Raw genomic sequence first — 20,310 nt, forward strand, 5'->3', positions numbered from 1 at the left:
CCCTTCAGCAATCCTCTGTTCTCTACCTTTAAGAGTCTCTTTAAGTTTTGTCCCTCTCCCTGTTTTTATATTATTTTTGCTTTCCTTCCCTTTTGTTCATCTGTTTTGTATCCTGAAGTCCTCATGATTGAAGTCATATGATATGTCTTTCTCTGACGAATTTTGCTTAGCATAATACCCTCTAGTTCCATCCATGTAGTTGCAAATGTCAAGATTTCATTCTTTTTGATTGCCGAGTAACACTCCAGTGTGTGTGTGTGTGTGTACCACTTCATTCATCTATTGATGGACATTTGGGCTCTTTCCATACTTTGGCTGTTGTTGATAGTGCTGCTATAAACATTGGGGTGCCTGTGCCCCTTTGAAACAGCATACCTGTATCCCTTGGATAAATACCTAGTAGTGCAATTGCTGGGTTGTAGGGTAGTTCTATTTTTAATTGAGTTGATTATTAAACAGCAAAATGCTTCTCATTAAGTACTTCTGGAGCTTATACTGCAAATGGTGAGAACTCAGTGTTGGCATTTTTAGGGGCCCAATAAAACAACACCTCCCCCCCCCCCCCCCCCCCCCCCCCCCCCCGCCCCGCCACACACANNCCCCCCCCCCCCCCCCCCCCCCCCCCCCCCCCCCCCCCCCCCCCCCCCCCCCCCCCCCCCCCCCCCCCCCCCCCCCCCCCCCCCCCCCCCCCCCCAAGGTGAGCCACCTGAGGGAATCAGGCAACTAGAGATCCAAATAAATATTACCTTATCACTAAGAGTAAGCTGTGTTGGAGGTTGTTGCTTCTATGTGTAGCAACATTTGGCTTTCTGTAGTCTCTCCCCTAAACTTAGACCTTGGAACTGCCCATCGAGGGAATTGTGTCTGTAGAGCATGTCTCTGAGATCATTGCCTCATTTGTTATTACATTACTCATTCTTTCTGCTTATCGCCTTGCTTCTGAATGACATACTCTATGATAAGGTAATTTATATCTCAGTTTATGTTCCACAACCTTCTCATGAGATTGCCCAAAAGTTTGGCCATTTGTCTGAGAGAGTCTGTGATTCTGGGAACTCTGAATAAGAAAAGAGTGACTGAAGTACGAATCTCATTAATTTAGTGTGCACCCCATTGGGAAAATTTCTACTTACCTGGTTTTTATTTGTTACTAAGTAGATGGTGAAAGGCAAGTAGTTTCCAGAGCTCTTGGATTCCTTGTCTCTTGTGTTCTGTTCTTTGTTGGAGGCCTTGTGAGCTGCACATGGTATAATCTTCACATGTGCCTGTTGATCTTTTTTAGCATCCCAGGTCATCAGTATGACCATATTAGTTAGGCTCTTAATGCATTTCTGTTCTTGTATGTTTCCTCCTGTTTTGGACCCATGAACCTAATGAAGTCATGTTTCTCTGGGTTTTGTGGGAGCAGCTTATGACCTATCTCTGCCTCTCCCATCCTTGTATTTTAGGATATTGGAACTGATAGCTTGTAGGGTCCCAAAGTAGTTTTCTTGTGGTCTTCTAACCTCTAGTTTCTTCTACAGTGAACGGGGGGCAGAGGGGGCATCTTCAAGGTCCTGTGGCTACTGGTATTCCTAGTGCAGCAGCTGCTGCTTAATCAGTAAGTTGATTGTCTGGCCAGTGGTCTCTCCTTAGTGTGACCCTGAACTTTGAGTATGAGGGCACGAAGATACTCCATTGCTGGTCGTAGAATCTCAAACCCATTTAGGGATCTGAAATCATTATTGACTTGTAAGTGCAAGAGCTGTGTGGTATCACTGGGTACATAGTCATAATTGGGGCTTCTTTACCTTCTTAAAACATGGTTGCAAATATGGGTAGCTGTGCCTTTTGAACGAAATCATAAACTGGTTTATATTGCTGGGTCTTCCTCACCTAGTTTAATTATTATTTTTATTATGGCTGGCTTGCCCTTCTTAACAGTGTATTTTTATGGGACACAAACACATCATGTCTTGAATATATAACCATCCTGCCTAGACTACAGTTTGTGCAGCAGTTTCAGGGAGTAATGGTTTGTCTAAGAACAGAATCCTTTAGGCAGTGGTTATTGACCTGCCCTTGTAAAAAAATCTTTTCCTCTTTTCCACTGAGAAGGCAGGTGGATTGATGGCATGCCTGGATGTGGTTATTCAGGTATCCAGTCTTGTACCAGGTGTTAAGTACTCCAGGTAACTGGCATCACTACACAGCTATGGACATGTGGGGTCTCTGCCACATGTTTCTTCTGTCTTCCATGGGTTTAGGCTCAATGGCTATAATAAGGCATTTCCTTTAAGATACCATCTTATTTGAAATGCATCCCAATTTTGGAGATACTAAACTTTTTTTCCCCTGCAGGATTACTGAGAAAAATTGACCTATAAGTTGCTGTGTAAGTTTCAGGTACACAGCATGGTGTTTTGTTTTACAAATATTGTGAAATGTTTACCAAAATAGATTTAGCTAACATCATCATCCCATACAGAGACTCTAAGTTTTTATTTTTTATTAAAAAAAGTTTTTAAACGTTTTATTTATTTTTGAAGGAAAAAGAGAGTGTGAGTGGGGGAGGAGCAGAGAGAGAGAGGGAGACACAGAATCTGAAGCAGGCTCCAGGCTCCCAGCTGTCAGCATAGAGCCTGACACGGGGCTTGAACTCACAAACCATGAGATCATGAGCTGAGCTGAAACCAAGAGTCGGACACTTTACCAACTGAGCCACCCAGGTGCCCCACCATTCAAAAATTTAATCTTCCCCTCTCCCTCTCCCCTCTCTCCACTTGGTTAATTCCTGGTTGTGTTTTGCTGTAGAACTGTCTGTGCCCATTAGTCCACTTTGCCATGTGAATTTTTTGAAGTCTGCTGTTAAAGACTCCAGTTTGCTAACATCTCTGGATATACAGTCACCCTGGGAGTAGTTGAGATTGAGACATTTCATCCTTAGCTCACAAATGAGAGCTTCTCAGTACAGTTCATCCGGAATTTCCAGGCTTCTAGACAGAGACAGGACGTGGTCCTGTCCACATCCATTACTGCTTCAGGAGGTGTATGTACTCGGTTGTTTACAGCTTGTAGAGGCTTACCTGGGAGCTCCATCTCGGTATCCAGGTCAGTAGAAGCCAGACATCTGTAGCTTTGATTTCATGTGGAATCCATTCCCAGGCTCCCCAGGGCTTTAGGTGGCATGGGGTACTTAGGCCATGGTATTATCTAACCTCTGTAACTGACTGATCTCACTAGCCACTTCACTAAACCTCTTACAGTATCAATTTAATCAGACCCCTATCATTTGTTAAGTTTAAAAGTATTCTCTCAAATTCAGTCAACTTCTGCTTCCCCTGCCTCATTTAAATTGGCCTAGGGGCTCCTGGGTGGCTCAGTTGGTTAAGTGTCCAACTCTTGATTTCAGCTCTGGTCATGACCTTGAGGTTCCTGGGATCGAGCCCTGTATTGGGCTCTGTGCTGATGGCGCAGAGCCTGCTTGGATTGATTCTCCCTCCCTTCCTCCTTCTCTTTCTCTTTCTCTTTCTCTTTCTCTCTGTCTCTCTCTGTCTCTCTCTGTTTCTCTCTCTCTTACACACACACACACACACACACACACACACAGGCACCTACCTAATTGGATCCTTTCTCTGTGTCTCTCTCTCACACACACACTCATACACACACACAATAAATAAACTTAAAAGTTTAAATTGGCCGCTTTAAATTGCTATTTTGTTTATTCCTTTGTGGCTCTCTTAATCTAAGTATCTAAATTCTCACTTTCCCAAAGCCTTTGCCCTCAGGAATCGTAGTTCATTAGGCTGATTGTAGTCCCTGGGTCAATGATGGAATCTCATGGACCTTGCTGGTCAGTCAGTCACCATCTGATATACAGGCTAACTATTGTGACCTGGCAAAGTACCAAGACTGACCTTGAGAAAGCACCGCAGTCAGAAGGCTAGGTCCCTTCCTAACCCTAGACCCTCCACTGGCCTGCCCTCCCTCCTGCCAAGACTATATGTTACCCTGTTGTGAGAACCATTTACAAGTTCTCCTTTCTCCTCAGAGTTGGGCACTTCGTTATTTTTTAAATTTTTAAATTTTTTAAAGTTTATTTTATTTTTTTAGAGAGAGTGCACGTGCAAGCAAATGAGGGAGGGGCAGAGAGATAGGGAGAGAGAGACTCCCAAGCAGGCTCCGTGCTGTTAGCATATATCATGGATCCCTAAGCAGGGCTCAGTCTCACCAGCTGTGAGATCAGGATCTGAGCTGAAATCTAAGAGTTGATGTTTAACCTGTTGAGCCACCTAAGGGTCCCCAGAATTGGGAGCTTTAGAGTAGTAGCTGGCAGAGTTCATGGCTTCATAGTTTGGAAAAGTCCAATTATTTGCTCTCAAAAAATGCCCAGATGTCATCCGGTTGATAGGAGTATCCCCAGATCTCTAGATGTCTGTCAGTCTCATTCTGTCTGTTGGTTCTTCTGCCTTGGATGTTGCCCTTAAGTTTCTCTTGCGGTGGGGGTGGGCATCTGGTTGCGTTACTGCTTGTTATTCAGAGCTTTAGGCATGGGCCAGCACATAAATTTCCTAATATATTCTTTCACAATTAATCTTGTGGAGGTGCTCGGGTGTCTTAGTTGGTTAAAGGTCTTTTTTTTTTTTTTTTTTTTTTTTTTTTTTTTTTTTTGGGGGGANGCTTAACCGACCAAGCCACCCAGGCGCCCCTGGTTAAAAGTCTCTTGATCCCTATTTAGGTCATGATCCTTCCTTGCTGTCATGAGATTGAGCCCCATGTCGGGCTCTGTGTGCCGAGCGTGGGGCCTGCTTGAGATTCTTTCTCTCCCTCTCTGCCCCTTCCTTTCTCAAAATAAATAAGCATTAAAAAATTAACTTTGTCTTTTTATACTAAAAAGCATTGAATGAATGATGTTTCAATTCTCTTTGAGGCCACATTGGGCTAGAATAGAGCCCTGGTCCTTGCAGTCTGAAAGAGCCCAGTAAACACTTAATGAAGAATGAAAGACATATTTTTAAACCTCTGACTTCCAAAGTTATTTAACTGCATGTAAGGATTAGTGGTGAAAAGACAATAAACACCTGAAAACTCTAGATTAGTAATGCATAACAACTGTAATTTTTCAGTATTTTATTTAAAATTATAAGTATTAAAAGATGAGAAAAGTAAAAGGTACCAGAAATAACTTTGCCTAAGAATATTTGTTTTTAAATCTGAATTCAAAGTAAATTAGCTATTTTCTTTTTTTTTTTTAACTAGGGTTACACATCATTTTGGAATGACTGTATATCATCTGGATTACGTGGCTGTATGTTAATTGAATTAGCACTGAGAGGAAGGTTACAACTAGAGGCTTGTGGAATGAGACGTAAAAGTCTGTTAACAAGAAAGGTAAGAGGAGTGCTGAATAACATCCTTGTTAAAGAGTTTGTGTGTGACTAAAAGTGATAATTTCTTACTAATACCTTGAAAGAATTAAGGAGGAAGTTGATTTTAAAGTTAAGACTTTATTGGAAGTCGTATTTCCATATCTTTTTTGTATTTTTGGTTTCTTGGTTCTTCGTACATAATGACTCCTGTAATTCATTGTCAGGCTCACTGGCCACTGCATCTCACATCTTCAGAAAGACTCCAGACTTCATTCTGCTTCTGAAAGCCGTAATTTGGAAAAAGACCTCATGTAATTTTTTCTAAAACTCAAAGGTGCTATCGTGCAAATTAACTATCTATATAAGCTGTTGGTCTCTTTTAGCAGAATATGATTATGTACTTTTTAGATCTCTGTTTTCGTTACTGTGAAGGGCTATATAAATCTTTATTTTTGGCTAGTTTTTAGGATTTTTAATTCCCATCCTCAGTCTGAAATACTCAAGACTGTTGCTCTTCTAGTCTCATTGTGTTTCTTGGGGGCATGGTGTTTTCAGAACTGTTTTTCACCCCTTTTTAAAAAAACTTTTTTAATGTTTATTTTTGAGAGAAAGAGCGAGAGAGAGACAGAGACAGAGTGCGAGTGGGGGAGGGACAGAGAGAGGGAATCACAGAATCCAAAGCAGGCTTCCAGGCTGTGCACTGTCAGCACAGAGCCCAACACAGGGCTCTAACTCATGAACTGCGAGATGATGATCTGGGCTGAAGTCAGACGCGTAACTGACTGAGCCACCAGGCGCCCCCAAACTGTTTTTCCTTAATACAGCATCTTCAAGAAGTCTATGTAGTTTTAGGTTAGAACTGAACATTTGTTGATTGATATGCTACAGTCCTAGAGGAAAGAAAGCCATTTATATATTCTTGAAAGTTATATGCAAAGTAAACATTGAATAGCATAACATATTTCTCATGGGATTTTAAAATTAAATCTACTTTTAGTTATGCAAAGTAGAGTTAAATGAGCTGGCAGGAGATTGGTTTTAAAATTACTGTTTTAGAGAGCTATATCAAAGCAGAATATAAATTTTATTGTTTTACTGTGTAACCATAGATTTATGGAGAAAAAAACCTTAAGAATCTGCCATTATTGCTGTCAATAAAGCATACACATAGGTTGCTGTTGATTATAGTAATTATAAACAGTTTTGCATTAATGTTACGAAGCCCTGATCTAAAGTGAAAATATGTTGATACTGGTTCTTTTTGTGGGAATAAGAACCAGCTTTGTGTTGGTTATCAGCAAATTATTTGCTCTTTTGTTCATTTATTCATTTGTCAAATACTTAGTTATTGCTTAAGTCTACCGTACACTGTGCTCAACACTGAGGGTCCAGTGGGGGCCAAGGGACACATGTTCCTGGCCTGCATGGACTTTCTGTCTCAGATAATTGTTCGTGTGACCTTAACTAGGTGGTTGATATGTTTTTTTGGAAAAATACTCAATATGATTTAATTTATTGACCTAAAAATAATGATGGGATTTTATTAAGATAATCCATGTTAATGGTTATAAAATCAAATTATAAAAGAATTTCAACAAAAAATAACACTCTTCTGTTCACTTTTCCCCACTCCTTAGTCCTGCTCCTGAGAAGCTGTCATTCTCAGTCCTTGTATTAGTTTTGCAGGGTCTCCTTAACAAATTATACTTGATGACTTAGAACAACTAATCCAGGGGCGCCTGGGTGGCTCAGGTTAAGCATCCGGCTTTGGCTTAGGTCATGATCTCACGGTTCATGGGTTTGAGCCCCGCGTTGGGCTCTGTGCTGACTGCCAGCTCAGAGCCTAGAGCCTGCTTCAGATTCTGTGACTCCCTCTCTCTCTGACCCTCCCCTGCTCACGCTGTCTCTCTCTCTCTCTCAAAAATAAGTAAAACATTAAAAAAATTTTATATATAAGAAAAAAAGAACAACTGATCCATATTCTTTCAGTTCTGGAGGCCAGTGTATGCTGTGCTTTCATAGAAGGCTCTAAGGAAGATTCTGTTTCTTAATTCCAGCTTCTGGTGGCTCTAGGCTTTCCTGGCTTTTGGCTGCATCTCTCTGCTCTGTCTTTACACTGTGTTCTCTGTGTCTCTCCTTTTGTGTGTCTTTCATAAGGATGCTTGCTTCCTGGATAATCCAGATCTCATTAATCCTGGATAATCCAGACTGTCTCCAGATCTGATTTAACTCAATTTCCTCTATAAAGATTTTACTGAGGAGGAAAGTCCTAACATAAACACCTCTTGGAGACGACTGTTCAACTTGCTAGAGTTCTCTTAGTTATTTCTTTTGTCATTTACCTCCATATTTCTAAACGAGTGTAGACTGCCATCTCTCTTTCTCTCTCTCTTTTTTAAGGTTTTATTTTTAAGTAATCTGTACACCCAGTATGGAGCTCAAACTCACAACCCTGAAGTCACATGCTCTGACTGAGCCAGCCAGGTGCCCCTGCTATCTCTTGATAAATCACTTTGAAATACTGTTTACTTTCTATTAAAAAAGATGGATAAAAAAAGAAAAGATGCACATTGCTCTCTTACATACTACTTCTCTCTAACCCCAGTTTTCCTGATAGAGTTATGTTGTTATTTTCAGCAAAACCAAACGGTTATAGTATTATAATTATGTTAATATTCCCTGCAGAGTTTAGTTATATCCTATATTCTTCTTTCATTTTTTTCCCCCTAGAGTTTTAATCATTTATTTTAAAAAAACAAAAATCTTTTCGGGGCTGCTAGGTGGCTCAGTCAGGTAAGTATCCTACTTCAGTTCAGGTCATGATCTTAGGGTTTGGTTCGTGAGTTCAAGTCCCATGTCAGGCTCTGTGCTGACAGCTCAGAGCCTGGAGCCTGCTTCAGATTCTCTCTCTCTCTCTCTCTCTCTCTCTCTCTCTCTCTCTCAGAAATAAACATTAAAAAAAATTAAAAATCTTTTTTATGTAGCTCTTTTTTCTTACATGCTACCTCACAGAAAAACTAACATTATTAATTTTCAAGTGTTCAGGTGCATTGATCTGGACTGGTTATGATTTGGTGCTTCCTGTCATTTTACAGCTTTCAACCCCGTTTTCTGTATCTAATATATATATTTTTCTATCCTGGGGGGAGGAAATGTTTTGAGACTTTGCATGCCTGAAAATTTCTGTACTTCATTTTTATTTGACAGTTTGGGAATAGAATGTTACATTTAAGTTATTTTCCCACAGAATTTTGAAGTAATTTCCCCATTGTCCTCTAGTATGCAGAGTTGCTGTTAAAGTCTGGTGCCTTCGGATTTTCATTCGTTGTGTGATACCTGTTTTCCAGTCTGGAAGTGTTCCAGATTTTCTGTTTATTCTTGGTGTTCTGAAATTGTACGCTATCCCTTGCTGTGGGTCTCCTAAAATTCATTATGCTGCGCTCACTTTGACAGCACATATACTGAAAATCATCATGCATGGGCTCCCTTCATGGTAGAAGTGTTTAGTTTTGGTTTTAGAAAGTTTTCTTATGTTTCTTGTACCTCCTGTGCTCTATTTTCTAGACCTCTATAAGTTTGATGTGGACCTCTTGACTAGTCCTGTTTCTTAATTTCCTAGGTTTATTGAGAGATATAGTTGGCATTCTCTTGGGCTCTTGGGCCTTTAAACCCTCTGTTGAGATTTTGTTATGGCTCTCAAGGTTTTGATTTCCAGAAGTCTTTTTTTTCTTTGTTTTGTCTTTTAATCATAATTTCTTGTTTTATGGATGTAATATCTTCCTTTAAATCTGTAAGGATATTACGGCTCTTTTGAAAATTGCTTTTGTCTCTTCAGAGTTCTTATTTTCTGTCTTTTGGCTTCGATGTTGAAGGTTTATCTTGTTATCCTTGGTTATCTGTTCATATTTAATAGTGAGGCTCCCCTCTAAGGAGATACACATTAAATAGAAACTAGAGGTGTGGGCAGAGCACACTTACCAGTGGTCCACACGTTGCTGAATTTTGTTAAGGGGTTTGGAACTTAAAGCATTGAAGAGTTTCAGGCAGAAACCGTTGAGATACCATGATATGACTTGCCTTACAGAAAGATCAGTGAGGGGGTATGGGTTAAATGGGAGATGAACATTAAGGAGGGCAATTGTTGGGATCAGTACTTGGTATTCTATGTGATAAATTAAGTCATAAGTCACTAATTTCTACTCTCAATTATTATTACACTATATATTAACTAACTTGGATTTAAGTAAATTAAAAATAAAAACTAAAGTAAATCAGTGAGGAGAATGGATTGAAAAGGGCTACAAATAGTTTGGGGAAGCTAGTTAGGAAACTAAATATAAGTGAAAGATTACTAGATTAAGTAGAATAATTACAGAGGTGATGGAGAAGAGTAATCCATCTGTGAGAGATTGAGGGGACAGAGTTTCATAAGAAAAAAGGCCCACCTATACCCAGGTTAGTGTGACCTGATAGAAGACATGTCTCAGGAGGTGGGCATGAGGTAACTGTAGTGGATTTAAGGCGCATGTGGGACGTAACAAGTGGTCGCATGACTACAGTGGATAAAGATACAACTTTTTCTCCCAAGGTTCTCCTTTCTTTTTTCTTCTTCTCTCTGACCCCTCACTAAAAGCATGGTCCCGAATAGCACTGTCCAATAGAACTTTCTGTGATGATGGAAAATGTTCTATATCCACCAACACTGTAGCCACTAGAAACATGCATCAATGAGCCAAACACTTGAAATGTGACTCATGCAACTGGGGCTTGTTGTGAATAAAAACACAATGGATTTTTGAAGACTTCCTATAGAAAAGAAGAATGTGAAATCTCTCAATATAAAAATATTTATTACATGTTAATATTTTGGCTATAGTGGGTTAAATCAAATATAGTAAAATTAATTTCACCTGTCTTTCTTTTTTAATATTATTACTGAAGTTTAAAAAATAGATTTGTGGCTTGCATTTGTTATTATATTTCTGTTGCGTCATGCTGTCTCAGAAACAGATATCATTATATATTTTAATTTTTCAGAAGATTGAGCAGAAAGGTAAGGACACATTGTTGAGGACAAGTTTTAAGAGAAGACTGCTGCGTTTACAAAATAATAGTTAGATTTTTATGATGTTTTAATAGGCAACATAAGTAATATAGCAGATTACAATTTGATAATAGAGAATTTCAACCAGAAATTTGTTGCTTAGCCAAGAACTCTGTGAAGCCTGCAGAAATCTAATGCTTGGCTAAAGCAGTAAATAGCATTTTCTTCTCGTTCCCCACTCTTTTTCCACTTTTAGATGGGGTGAGTCTGTATCCATCTTAACTTTAAAAAGTTTTGTAACAATTTTGTTACCAAACCTGTTGGCATTTTCAAGATTCTGCCCATTATCTCAATTTTGGAAAAAACCTTTCTCACTGCCAAATTATATTTCATTTAAAAATTTTTATCTTCTATTGTGGTATAAGCTCTTGAGGAGCCAAGTCTTACTTAATTTTTACTTCTAATTGGCTAGCCATTTTTTCCATAACATCTTTTGAAAAATTCATATCTCCACTGTTGTAAAATGCCACTTATCATATACTGAATTTTTATATATAATTGAGTTTATTTCTATAATTAGTAAATGTTTAAAAAATGAGTTTCTTGATTAGCCCAAGACTTAGCAATGAGAAGAATTAGTATCAGCTGTTCTAGCACTCGTCTTTACGAATTCTTGCATACTTACTTTATTTTCATTCATGATTGTGGTTAGGTTAAATATTAGATTTCTGAACAGGGAATTAATTTAAAATCTGAACATTGACACTGCACGAAGAACTTTAAGAAGTTTTTGCATAATTGTTTAAATTTTTCATTTAAAGAGAAAGTCAGAAAAAAGAATTCGTGATCATTCCATTCTTACTGCTTACTTTTTAGGTGATCTGTAAGTCCGACGCTCCGACGGGGGATGTTCTTCTTGATGAAGCACTAAAGCATGTTAAGGAGACTCAGCCTCCAGAAACGGTCCAGAATTGGATTGAATTACTTAGTGGTAAGATTTTGTGTATAAGCTAAAAGCTGAATTCTGTTTAAAAGATTTTGTAAAAAGGGGCATCTGTGTGGCTCAGTCAGTTGAGCATCTGACTCTTCATTTCAGCTCAGATGCCAAGGTTGTGAGATTGAGCCCTGCAGCTGGGCGTCTTGGTGAGCATGGAGCTTGCTTGAGAGTCAGTCTCTCTCTCTCTCTCTCTCTCTCTCTCTCTCTCTCTCTCTCTCTCTCTCTCTCTCTCCCCCCCTCTCTCTCCCTCTCTCCCCCTCTCTCTCCCTCTCTCTTCCTCTCTCTCCCTCTGCCCTTCTCTCCTGTTCCCATGCTCTCTCTCTTAAAAAACATTTTTTTTTGGTAAAAGTTTAAAATCCTTTTGGGAGGAACTTACACAAAATAGCCAAAAGCTTGTTTAGTTATTTAGGCAGATTTAAAAGTTATTAGTCATTAAATGGGGGAAAATAGTGGTTTTAAAAGTTTCACCCCCCCTTTAAGCCTCCGATTTGGGCTCAGGTCATGATCTCACGGTTCGTGGGTTCGAGCCCTGCGTCGGGCTCTGTGCTTGACAGCTAGCTCAGAGCCTGGAGCCTACTTCAGCTTCTTTATCTCCCTCTCTCTCTGACCCTCCCCTGCTCATGCTGCCTCTCTCTCTCTCTCACTCTCTCTCTCTCTCAGAAATAAATAAAACATTAAAAAGTTTTACCCCTTTTAACAAGACTGAGCAGATTGATGTTCAGTGAAACGTAATATTCTTCCTTAGAGTTTCCACCATTCTTTATCAGAATTGCTTTGTGCTACCTTACACTGGCTAGACTCAGTTAAGCTATGATAACAACTCCAAAACCTCAGTGCTTTAAACGACAGTTGACTTCTCACTCATGTTCTCAGTAATCACAGGCCACTTCATTCTCACCTTGGCAGCCAGGCAAATAGAGCTGCTGCCGCCTGGAGCATTGTCAGTCCCTGTTTGGAAGGGAGAGGAGTGTAGCCAGTCATTCAGTCTCTCCAGTTTCTGCTCAGAAATGACATGTGCTTCAGGTTTCATTGGTTGGAGCAAGTTACACGGCCTCCCCTAATTTAAGGAGACTGAAAGTGCAGTTGTAGGAAGGAGAACCCAAAACGCTTGGTTGACAACACTGGTGGCTACTGTGTTCACCTCAAGATTTTTTGTGGACTTGTCTCATCTTCTAGATAGAGACCCTTAAGTGTAGGACTCAAGTGTAGGGTCCTTGAGTATAGCACCTGGGTCCTCCTGCTCTTCCTCATACATATAGTATTTCATGTTCCAATGTCCTGCTCTTTAACTTTTTTTAAAAAGTTTATTTATTTTTTAGAGAGAGAGAGAGAGAGAGAGGGAGAGGCAGACACACACACACAGAATCCTAAGCAGGCTCCAGACTCTCAGCTGTTAGAGCAGAGCCCCATGCGGGGCTCAGACCACAAACTGTGAGATCATGACCTGAGCCATAGTCAGACACTTAAGTGACTGAACCACCCAGGTGCCCCACTGCTCTTTAACTTTTAAAAACATTTAGATGTTGTGAGATTGGTAATTAACATTGTGTCATTTTTCTTTCTAAAAGTAATTTCTTCTTTGTTCCCACTTCTAAACTATTCCTGAGAATAATTCTTATATGAGGATGTTCTTTCATTAAAAGATTTTGAGTTTTTTGCATCTGTGTTTCTATAAAAATTGAATATACATACTCCATTCTTAGCTAATAGGGCAACAGTGGGCACTTTACACTTAGGGCAGTGTTCATTCTTCTTCTTACTGATGGAAAACAAACTTATTCACAAGGTTGTTTGGAAGAATTTTGAAATTTTTTTCTTTGGCCATCCTCTTGTAGATCTTTTGATAAAGGTTCTCTTAACTTCATTGAGTAAGAGGAATTTTGGCCATTTGGGGCACCTGGGTGGCTCAGTTGGTTAGGTGTTCGGCTCAGGCCATGATCTTATAGTACGTGAGTTTGAGCCCCGTGTCAGGCTCAGTGCTGACAGCCCAAAGCCTGGAGCCTCTTTTGAATTCTGTGTCTCCTCTCTCTGCTCCTCCCTTGCTCCTGCTCTGTCTCTCTCCCTCTCAAAATAAACATTAAAAAAATGAAAAAAATTATTTTGCCCATTCAATCAGGGTTTGATTAAAACTAGATTCTTGCTATGAGCAGACACTTCTCCAAAGAGGACATCCAGATGGCCAACAGACAAATGAAATGATGCTCAGCATCCCTCCTCATCAGGGAAATACAAATCAAAACCACACTGAGATACCACCTCACGCCGATCAGAGTGGCTAAAATGAGCAAATCAGGAGACGATAGATGCTGGTGAGGATGTGGAGAAACAGGCACCCTCCTACACTGTTGGTGGGAATGTAAACTGGTACAGCCCCTCTGGAAAACAGTGTGGAGGTTCCTCAGGAAACTAACAATAGAACTCCCCTATGACCCAGCAATAGCACTGCTAGGAATTTACCCAAGGGATACAGAAGTGCTGATGCATAGGAGCACATGTACCCCAATGTTCATAGCAGCACTCTCCACAATAGCTAAAACATGGAAAGAGCCTAAGTGTCCATCAATGGACGAATGGATCAAGAAGATGTGGTTTATCTATACCATGGAATACTACATGGCAATGAGAAACAATGAAATCTGGCCATGTGTAGCAACATGGATGGACCTTGAGGGTGTTATGCTGAGCGAAATAAGTCAGGCAGAGAAGGACAAATACCATATGTTTGCACATATAGGAGGATTAGGAGGAACTTAACGGAGGACCATGGGGGAGGAGAAGGGGGGAAGTAGTGGGGGAGAGGGAGGGAGGCAAACCATGAGAGACTCTTGAATGCTGAGAACAGACAGGGGACTGATGGGTGTGGGGGTGGAGGGGGGGTGATGAGCATGGAGGAGGGCACTTGTGGGGATGAGCACTGGGTGTTATATGGAAACCAGCTTGACAATAAACTGTTTGTAAAAAATAAATAAAACCAGATTATTGCTTGGCAGGCACTGATACTGTATGTCCCATTGGCCAGCATGTCGTCAGTCCTCTTGGGTTAGCCTTCCATTTAAGACCTGTTGATGACACAGGGCCATTTGACAACCACTCAGTGAGGGCATTAACGTTAATTCCAGATGTTCAGTATTAGCAAATATTTTTTCAGATAAAACTAGAAGTGCTAATAATTGCTAACTGTTCTCTGATGGATCATTCAGGAGACCACTGGCCTAAGCGGTCTTTGGGTCATGCTCATGTGCTGCTGTTGGCCTATTACCCCCTTCTGGTGGTATAAATTAGAATTTGTAGTTAAGTTCTCTACTGGCAAAAAACAGGGTTTTCAAAGTTGTAGTTAATTTTTTTGGCAGGTAAGTCAGAGTGTTCTTTTATGGAACGTGGTTGGGTCTTGCCTTAACGTTACTGATACCCACTTTGGTGCCACTTAACACTATGGAGGTGTTTTCAGACCCTTCCATCCACCAACAGTCTCTTTATATAAACTTACATATGCTAACGGCACGGTGGTTTACTAACCTATCTTAGACAACTAAATTTCCTGTGACGATTTACATACTGTCATGCAAGTATGCATGTGAGGATTAGGGAATGCTAGTACGGCGTTCAGGGAGAGCGATCAACATATAAGGTGGCTATATCTTAAATTCATAAAATGTTACAAGCCAGGTAAATGTAACTTGTCAGGACTCAGCATCATTGATGATTGAATCAAGTTGGGCTGTTCTTTTGCATGTCTCCTGATTGAAGAGATGACAGAAGTCTATAAATTTTTTTCCGAAGTATTTAAATACACTTAAGATTTTGTGAAACAAAATCTTTATCAAAGTTATCTCATGCCACCTGGTACTGGCTAAGCTAGGCTGAGCTGTGGAAAGAAGCTACCCCAAAGCCCCAGAAGCTTCCAGACTTCTCACTCATGCTGTGGGTCAGGCACAGGCTGCCTCATTCTCAGCAAAGGATTCTGAATGTCCATGTGGGCTGGGAATTCAGAGTGTCTATTTGAATTAGGAATTTGGATAAACTGTGAGGCTAATACTTAGAGCAATTAAACAGAAAAGCAATACCCTCTGAAGTTTAGGGTGGATGGAAATCTAGAATATCACCTGGGGCACCTTAGTCATGGGTTTCTGACATATTAGGAATGGCCTGTAATTTCAGCTTAAAAGAAGGGAATCCAGAATGAGAGAAGAAAAAACACATTTCTTTTAAATTAAGAAAGCATTTGCTTCCTGCCTCATGAAGGTACTGATAAGTACCTCAGTGATTTTGTTTAAAAAGCATGTTTTTTATTATGGTAAAACATACACAACATGACCACATTTTGACCATTTTTAAATGTTCAGATCTTGTTGAACTTTAAATTCTTAAAATTTTAAGTTGCTTCCAGGTAACAAGTGGTGGCAAATCCCAATTCTTGTTGCTATACTGGCAAGGTGCTGTGAACCTTGAAGTGCTTGAAGAATCTTAAAATCCATTTGGGGAACACTTGCATATTTCTAGTAACTTGATAACTGATTAGGGTTTAAAAATATGGTTCTCTGAAAGTACAGTAGCTCAGAGAAAAGAGAAATGTTGGGGAGCTTTAGTAATTGGAGGAGGAAGCAAAACTTGGATTAGGCCTTTGAAGGGTAAGAATGAGACAAAAGGAAGGAAGTGCTCTCATGTTTGGAGGGGTTGGAGGGAGCGGTAAGATGGGGGACCTGTCGGGATTGCTGCGTGGCTCTCAGAAGTGCCCTACTGCGCTGCAGTGTTGGGGGGCATGTGCACAGGGGTTGAGATTATATGTGATGGTCTGGTGCTGACCTAAGTGCCCAGGGGGTCCTGATTTCCCTGGGGTAGGTGTGCCCAAGGGTTCATTATATTATTTACACTGTACATTTATACGTGCTAAAACTACCAGTTGTTTCAAACAATTATATATCTCATTAACTTAAAAATTAATAAATACATATATGCTTGAGGCAAAGGCTACTTTATGTTTTTAGTATGCTTTTGCCTTTCTGAAGTCTTAGACATGTAGTTGATCCGTTTGATCACAAGGCGTCACTAGACTGCCAGATGTATGACCAGAGCTGCTTTTGGTTTTGTAACACAAGTCAAGGAGTATAGAAGATTTTTGCAGCGAAATTATTAAGGTACCTGTCAGTGTGTCACTTTCACTGAAGTAATTGTTGGGCAGTGGACATAGAGAACTGTCTGCATAGCCTTCTCATAGTTCCTTTTACAAAAAAGTGAGCTACAAATGCATTCTGTACATTTTAAATTAGGTGGAAACCTTTATTGTGTATTCACTCATCCATTACCCTCCCATCCCAGTTTTTACCAGCATCCTAAGTATGCTAATCTCAGGGGTGACTTTGTTCTTTGTATTTAGCTTAATTTATTATTTTTTTTAAACAAATGGCAGAAATGTCAGGATGCCAAGACACTTTCACCACTCAGTTATTTTATTGTACCTTTATTTGGGGGGTGCTAAAAATAGTAGTACGCAACATCTGCATATTACCTGCACTATTTCAGCCTTCTGCACGAGATTTCTTCCGGTTTTCAAGTATCTGAGGAAGTCTGAACAACCTTTTTATTGGAGTGAGCATGCGAGATTTGCCCCTTTCCAGGAAATTGCTGCAAAGGGAAATGATGTCTAAGTCCCTTTTTATTACTTTCTCTGAAGCAGAAACTATAGCTCAGAAGAAGGTCCAATCATAAATGGAATGAATGCCTTATCTGGAGTAAGTCTGTGTTTAGGCTCTCATTTTTAGTAGTAACACTAAATTGTAAGCGTGTTTTGGAATTGAGACATTTCTCACAGGACTTTGTAAGCTTTACTTGTTTCATTGGCTGTAATATATAAGATTTAATTTTGGGTACAGTGTGGATAAACCTTAGTATGACTTTAGTACAAAGTTGTAAATTGCTAATCTCATTTATTTCCCATGAGAAAGAAAAAAAAAATCATTGTATTGCAGCATCAGAGGGATTTTGTGTTTTTAGGTCTGCAAAGAGAAGTTTTAACTATAGGCTTCTAAGAATAATCTTGAGTTATGCGTTGCTTTCTACTTGACTAATGAGTTGCTAGGGATAAGTGCTTGTTTGATAATTGACAAGTTACTATAAGCATAGTTAGTTAATTTTAAAGTTGAACTATAATTTTTACGGAGTTTTACATAAATTTGCTATTGATTATTTTATGTTTATTTAAATTTCCAAAGGTCAGAAAGCACAACCTAGCCAATGCTAGCTTAGTGTCTTAGGCTGCTATCATGTGCTGATGATACTAGAAAACCCCAATCTGGTGAAAGGTGCAGCGGGCAGGCATTAGTTGGGGAGGACAGTGGGTTGGTACATTTAAAAAATGAAACTTGTCAACATTTTTGAAAGATGTGTACATACCTCCAGGGCTCATCATACTCTGCATATAATCGCTGCCTGTCCACTTTATTTTCTTTTGCCTGTAATGCAGGCGCCTCTTCTTTCATGGGGTATAGAATCCTGCTGCACTTCAAGATTGAACCTGAAAGTTCTTTCCCCTGAAACTTGCCTAGAAATGTCTCTTACATCAAACCCAAATAATTTCTTACTCCCTCTAATCTCCTTGTTCATATCATTTTTATGATCATATGCATCTTATTCTTGCCAGGGTTAATTATATTATGAATCCATTTCCTTCACTTAATTTAAAAACTTTTCAGAGTTGGAACTGTCTTATTTATGTTTATATTCCTAGTGCCTAATAAGATTTTTTTTTTAGACAATTATGAACACATTAAATTCTTCCTTTCAGAGTGCTGATTCTCTGCATGAATAAATAATAACTAACTTTGTTGCCAGGCTCTGTTTTAAGAACTTGGTAGGTCTTTAACTCATTTAATCCTCATAGTAACCTGATGAGGTGGGCAGAGTTGTTATCTTGACTTTACAGATGAGAAAACAGGAATGGAGAAGGTAAGAAACCTTGCCCAGGTTTGCACAGCTAGTAGATGACCAAGTTGGAACTCATATCTAACCAGTCTGGTTCCGGAGCTTGCCTGGTGCGACCTGTCAGCAATAATGCTTCATCAAGTAACTTTTAATAATTTCTTAACATTAAATGTAGATATGGGCTTGTTTAACACTAGAAATTGAAATAAGTAGAATTTAATTTATTATTATATTTATACTATTAAGTTTTAAAATCTATAGGGCTCCAAGTATGTTTCTTTTCCTTTTCAAAGTTACCAAGGGAATTGAATGCAATGATTGTTTTTCTTTTGTGGAAGCTTGGGTTTTTATTGAAAAGAATACTTTTTTTAAATGCAGAATTTACTAATAATTCATGGCACTAAGCCTTTGTCATTTGATAGAGTTTTTTCAAGTTCCTAGTTTTATAGAGTGATTCATAAATTCAAAATGGCACTTCCAGATCATTTATTCTTTAAAAGAAAAAAAAAAGCTCTTATTTTCTCTTCATTGCCTTCAGGTTTTCCTTTAAGTTATTTAGAAATTTATAATTGTCATTTGAAAGTCCTTGTCTGCTAATTCCATCATCTCTGTCATTTCTGGATCATGTCTAATTTGGTTCACTGTTTTTGTCGAGTCTCCCCAGTTTGGGTCACATTTTCCTGCTTTTTGCAAGTCTAGTGATTTTTATTGGTTGCTGGACATTGTGAATGCTATGTTGTTGGGTGCTGGATTTTGTTTTCTTTAAAGAATGTTGAAATTTGTTTTGTAGGCAATGAAGTTTACTTTTGGCTCGGTTTGTTTTTAAGGGCCACGTCTAGAATAGCCTTTTCTCAAAGGCTAGTTTAGGCCTACTGCTTATGTGTGATTCTTCTGGAGTCTCTTCTGAATGTCTTGGATGTTCAGTGAGACCTTTCCAATCAGGCTACTTGGCACGCAAATTTTCCACATCCAGCTGCATGTGAATGAACCCTAAGGTTTTTCGTTAGTTTTTCTTTACCTACCCTGGCAGAGTTTCTCATCTTAACTTGTGGGGCTCTGTTTTTAGCCAGACTCAAAAGAACAACGTCTGGATTTCTAGAGCTCTTGTTCTGCATAGCTCTCTCTTTTCCAGTACTCTGCCTTTGTATTTCAGCTGCCTTACTTTCTTGGAACTCTGATCTCTGTCTTTTTAATTTGTTTAATTTAAATTTTCTTTTTCTTTTTTCTTTTTTTAAAAATATTTTTTATTTATTTCTAGGAGAGAGAGAGAGAGAGACAGCGTGAGCAGGGGAGGGTCAGAGAGAGAGGGAGTCACAGACTGAAACAGGCCCCAGGCTCTGAGCTGGCAGTCAGCGCAGAGCCCGACGCGGGGCTCGAACCCACATACCGCGAGATCATGACCTAAGTGAAAGTCGGACGCTTAACCGGCTAAGCCACCCAGGCGCCCCTAATTTAAATTTTCAATTAAAATTTTCTTTCTGCCTGTTTTAAACACGGTGTTACTTCTGTGATCTGTTTGAGGTCTTCTGTCCTACTTTGCTCCTTGGGATGTGCCATCGGATAGGAAGCTTGGGCAAGAGTATGGCTCACTTCGGTTTCTCTCAAAGGTCACAGCTCTGGACTGCCTTTTGACCAGAGTTGGAAAGCAGTTGTTCCATATATTTTATCCAGGTTTCTATTTATGTAAGGTCAGAGGTCTAATTTTGTAAGTCCAGGCCTGATTACTCTATCATAGCCCCATACTCTTTAGTGTTAAGTCATATGGCGAAATACTTTTGTTTATGGGCAACTAAATAGTAATATATTTTAAGACACCACTCTTCACTAGAACTTTCTGTGATTATGGAAATGTTCTGTTTCTGTGCTGTCCAGTCAGTAGACACTAGCCATACGTGGCTATTGAACATTTTGAAACATGGTTAGTACAGCTGAGGAACTGAATTTTTATTTATTTAAATTTAATAGTCCCATGTGGTTAGTGGGTCCTGTCATAGTATAGT

General features: G+C 39.5%; 1 protein-coding gene across 1 annotated transcript in view; it reads left to right on the forward strand.

Moving 5' to 3' along the window:
• Window positions 1-20,310, forward strand: part of GOLPH3 (golgi phosphoprotein 3) — a 49,723-nt gene that overhangs the window by 26,486 nt on the left and 2,927 nt on the right. Inside the window, exons 2-3 of the mRNA XM_077755836.1 lie at window positions 5,242-5,373; window positions 11,272-11,386. Coding sequence (XP_077611962.1) covers window positions 5,293-5,373; window positions 11,272-11,386 — 196 coding nt within the window. The 5' untranslated portion in view covers window positions 5,242-5,292. The remainder of the gene's footprint in view (window positions 1-5,241; window positions 5,374-11,271; window positions 11,387-20,310) is intronic.

Source organism: Crocuta crocuta, unplaced genomic scaffold (genome assembly GCF_008692635.1).
Source record: "Crocuta crocuta isolate KB4526 unplaced genomic scaffold, BGI_CrCroc_1.0 scaffold222, whole genome shotgun sequence".
In the NCBI taxonomy this organism is placed as follows: Eukaryota; Metazoa; Chordata; class Mammalia; order Carnivora; family Hyaenidae; genus Crocuta; species Crocuta crocuta.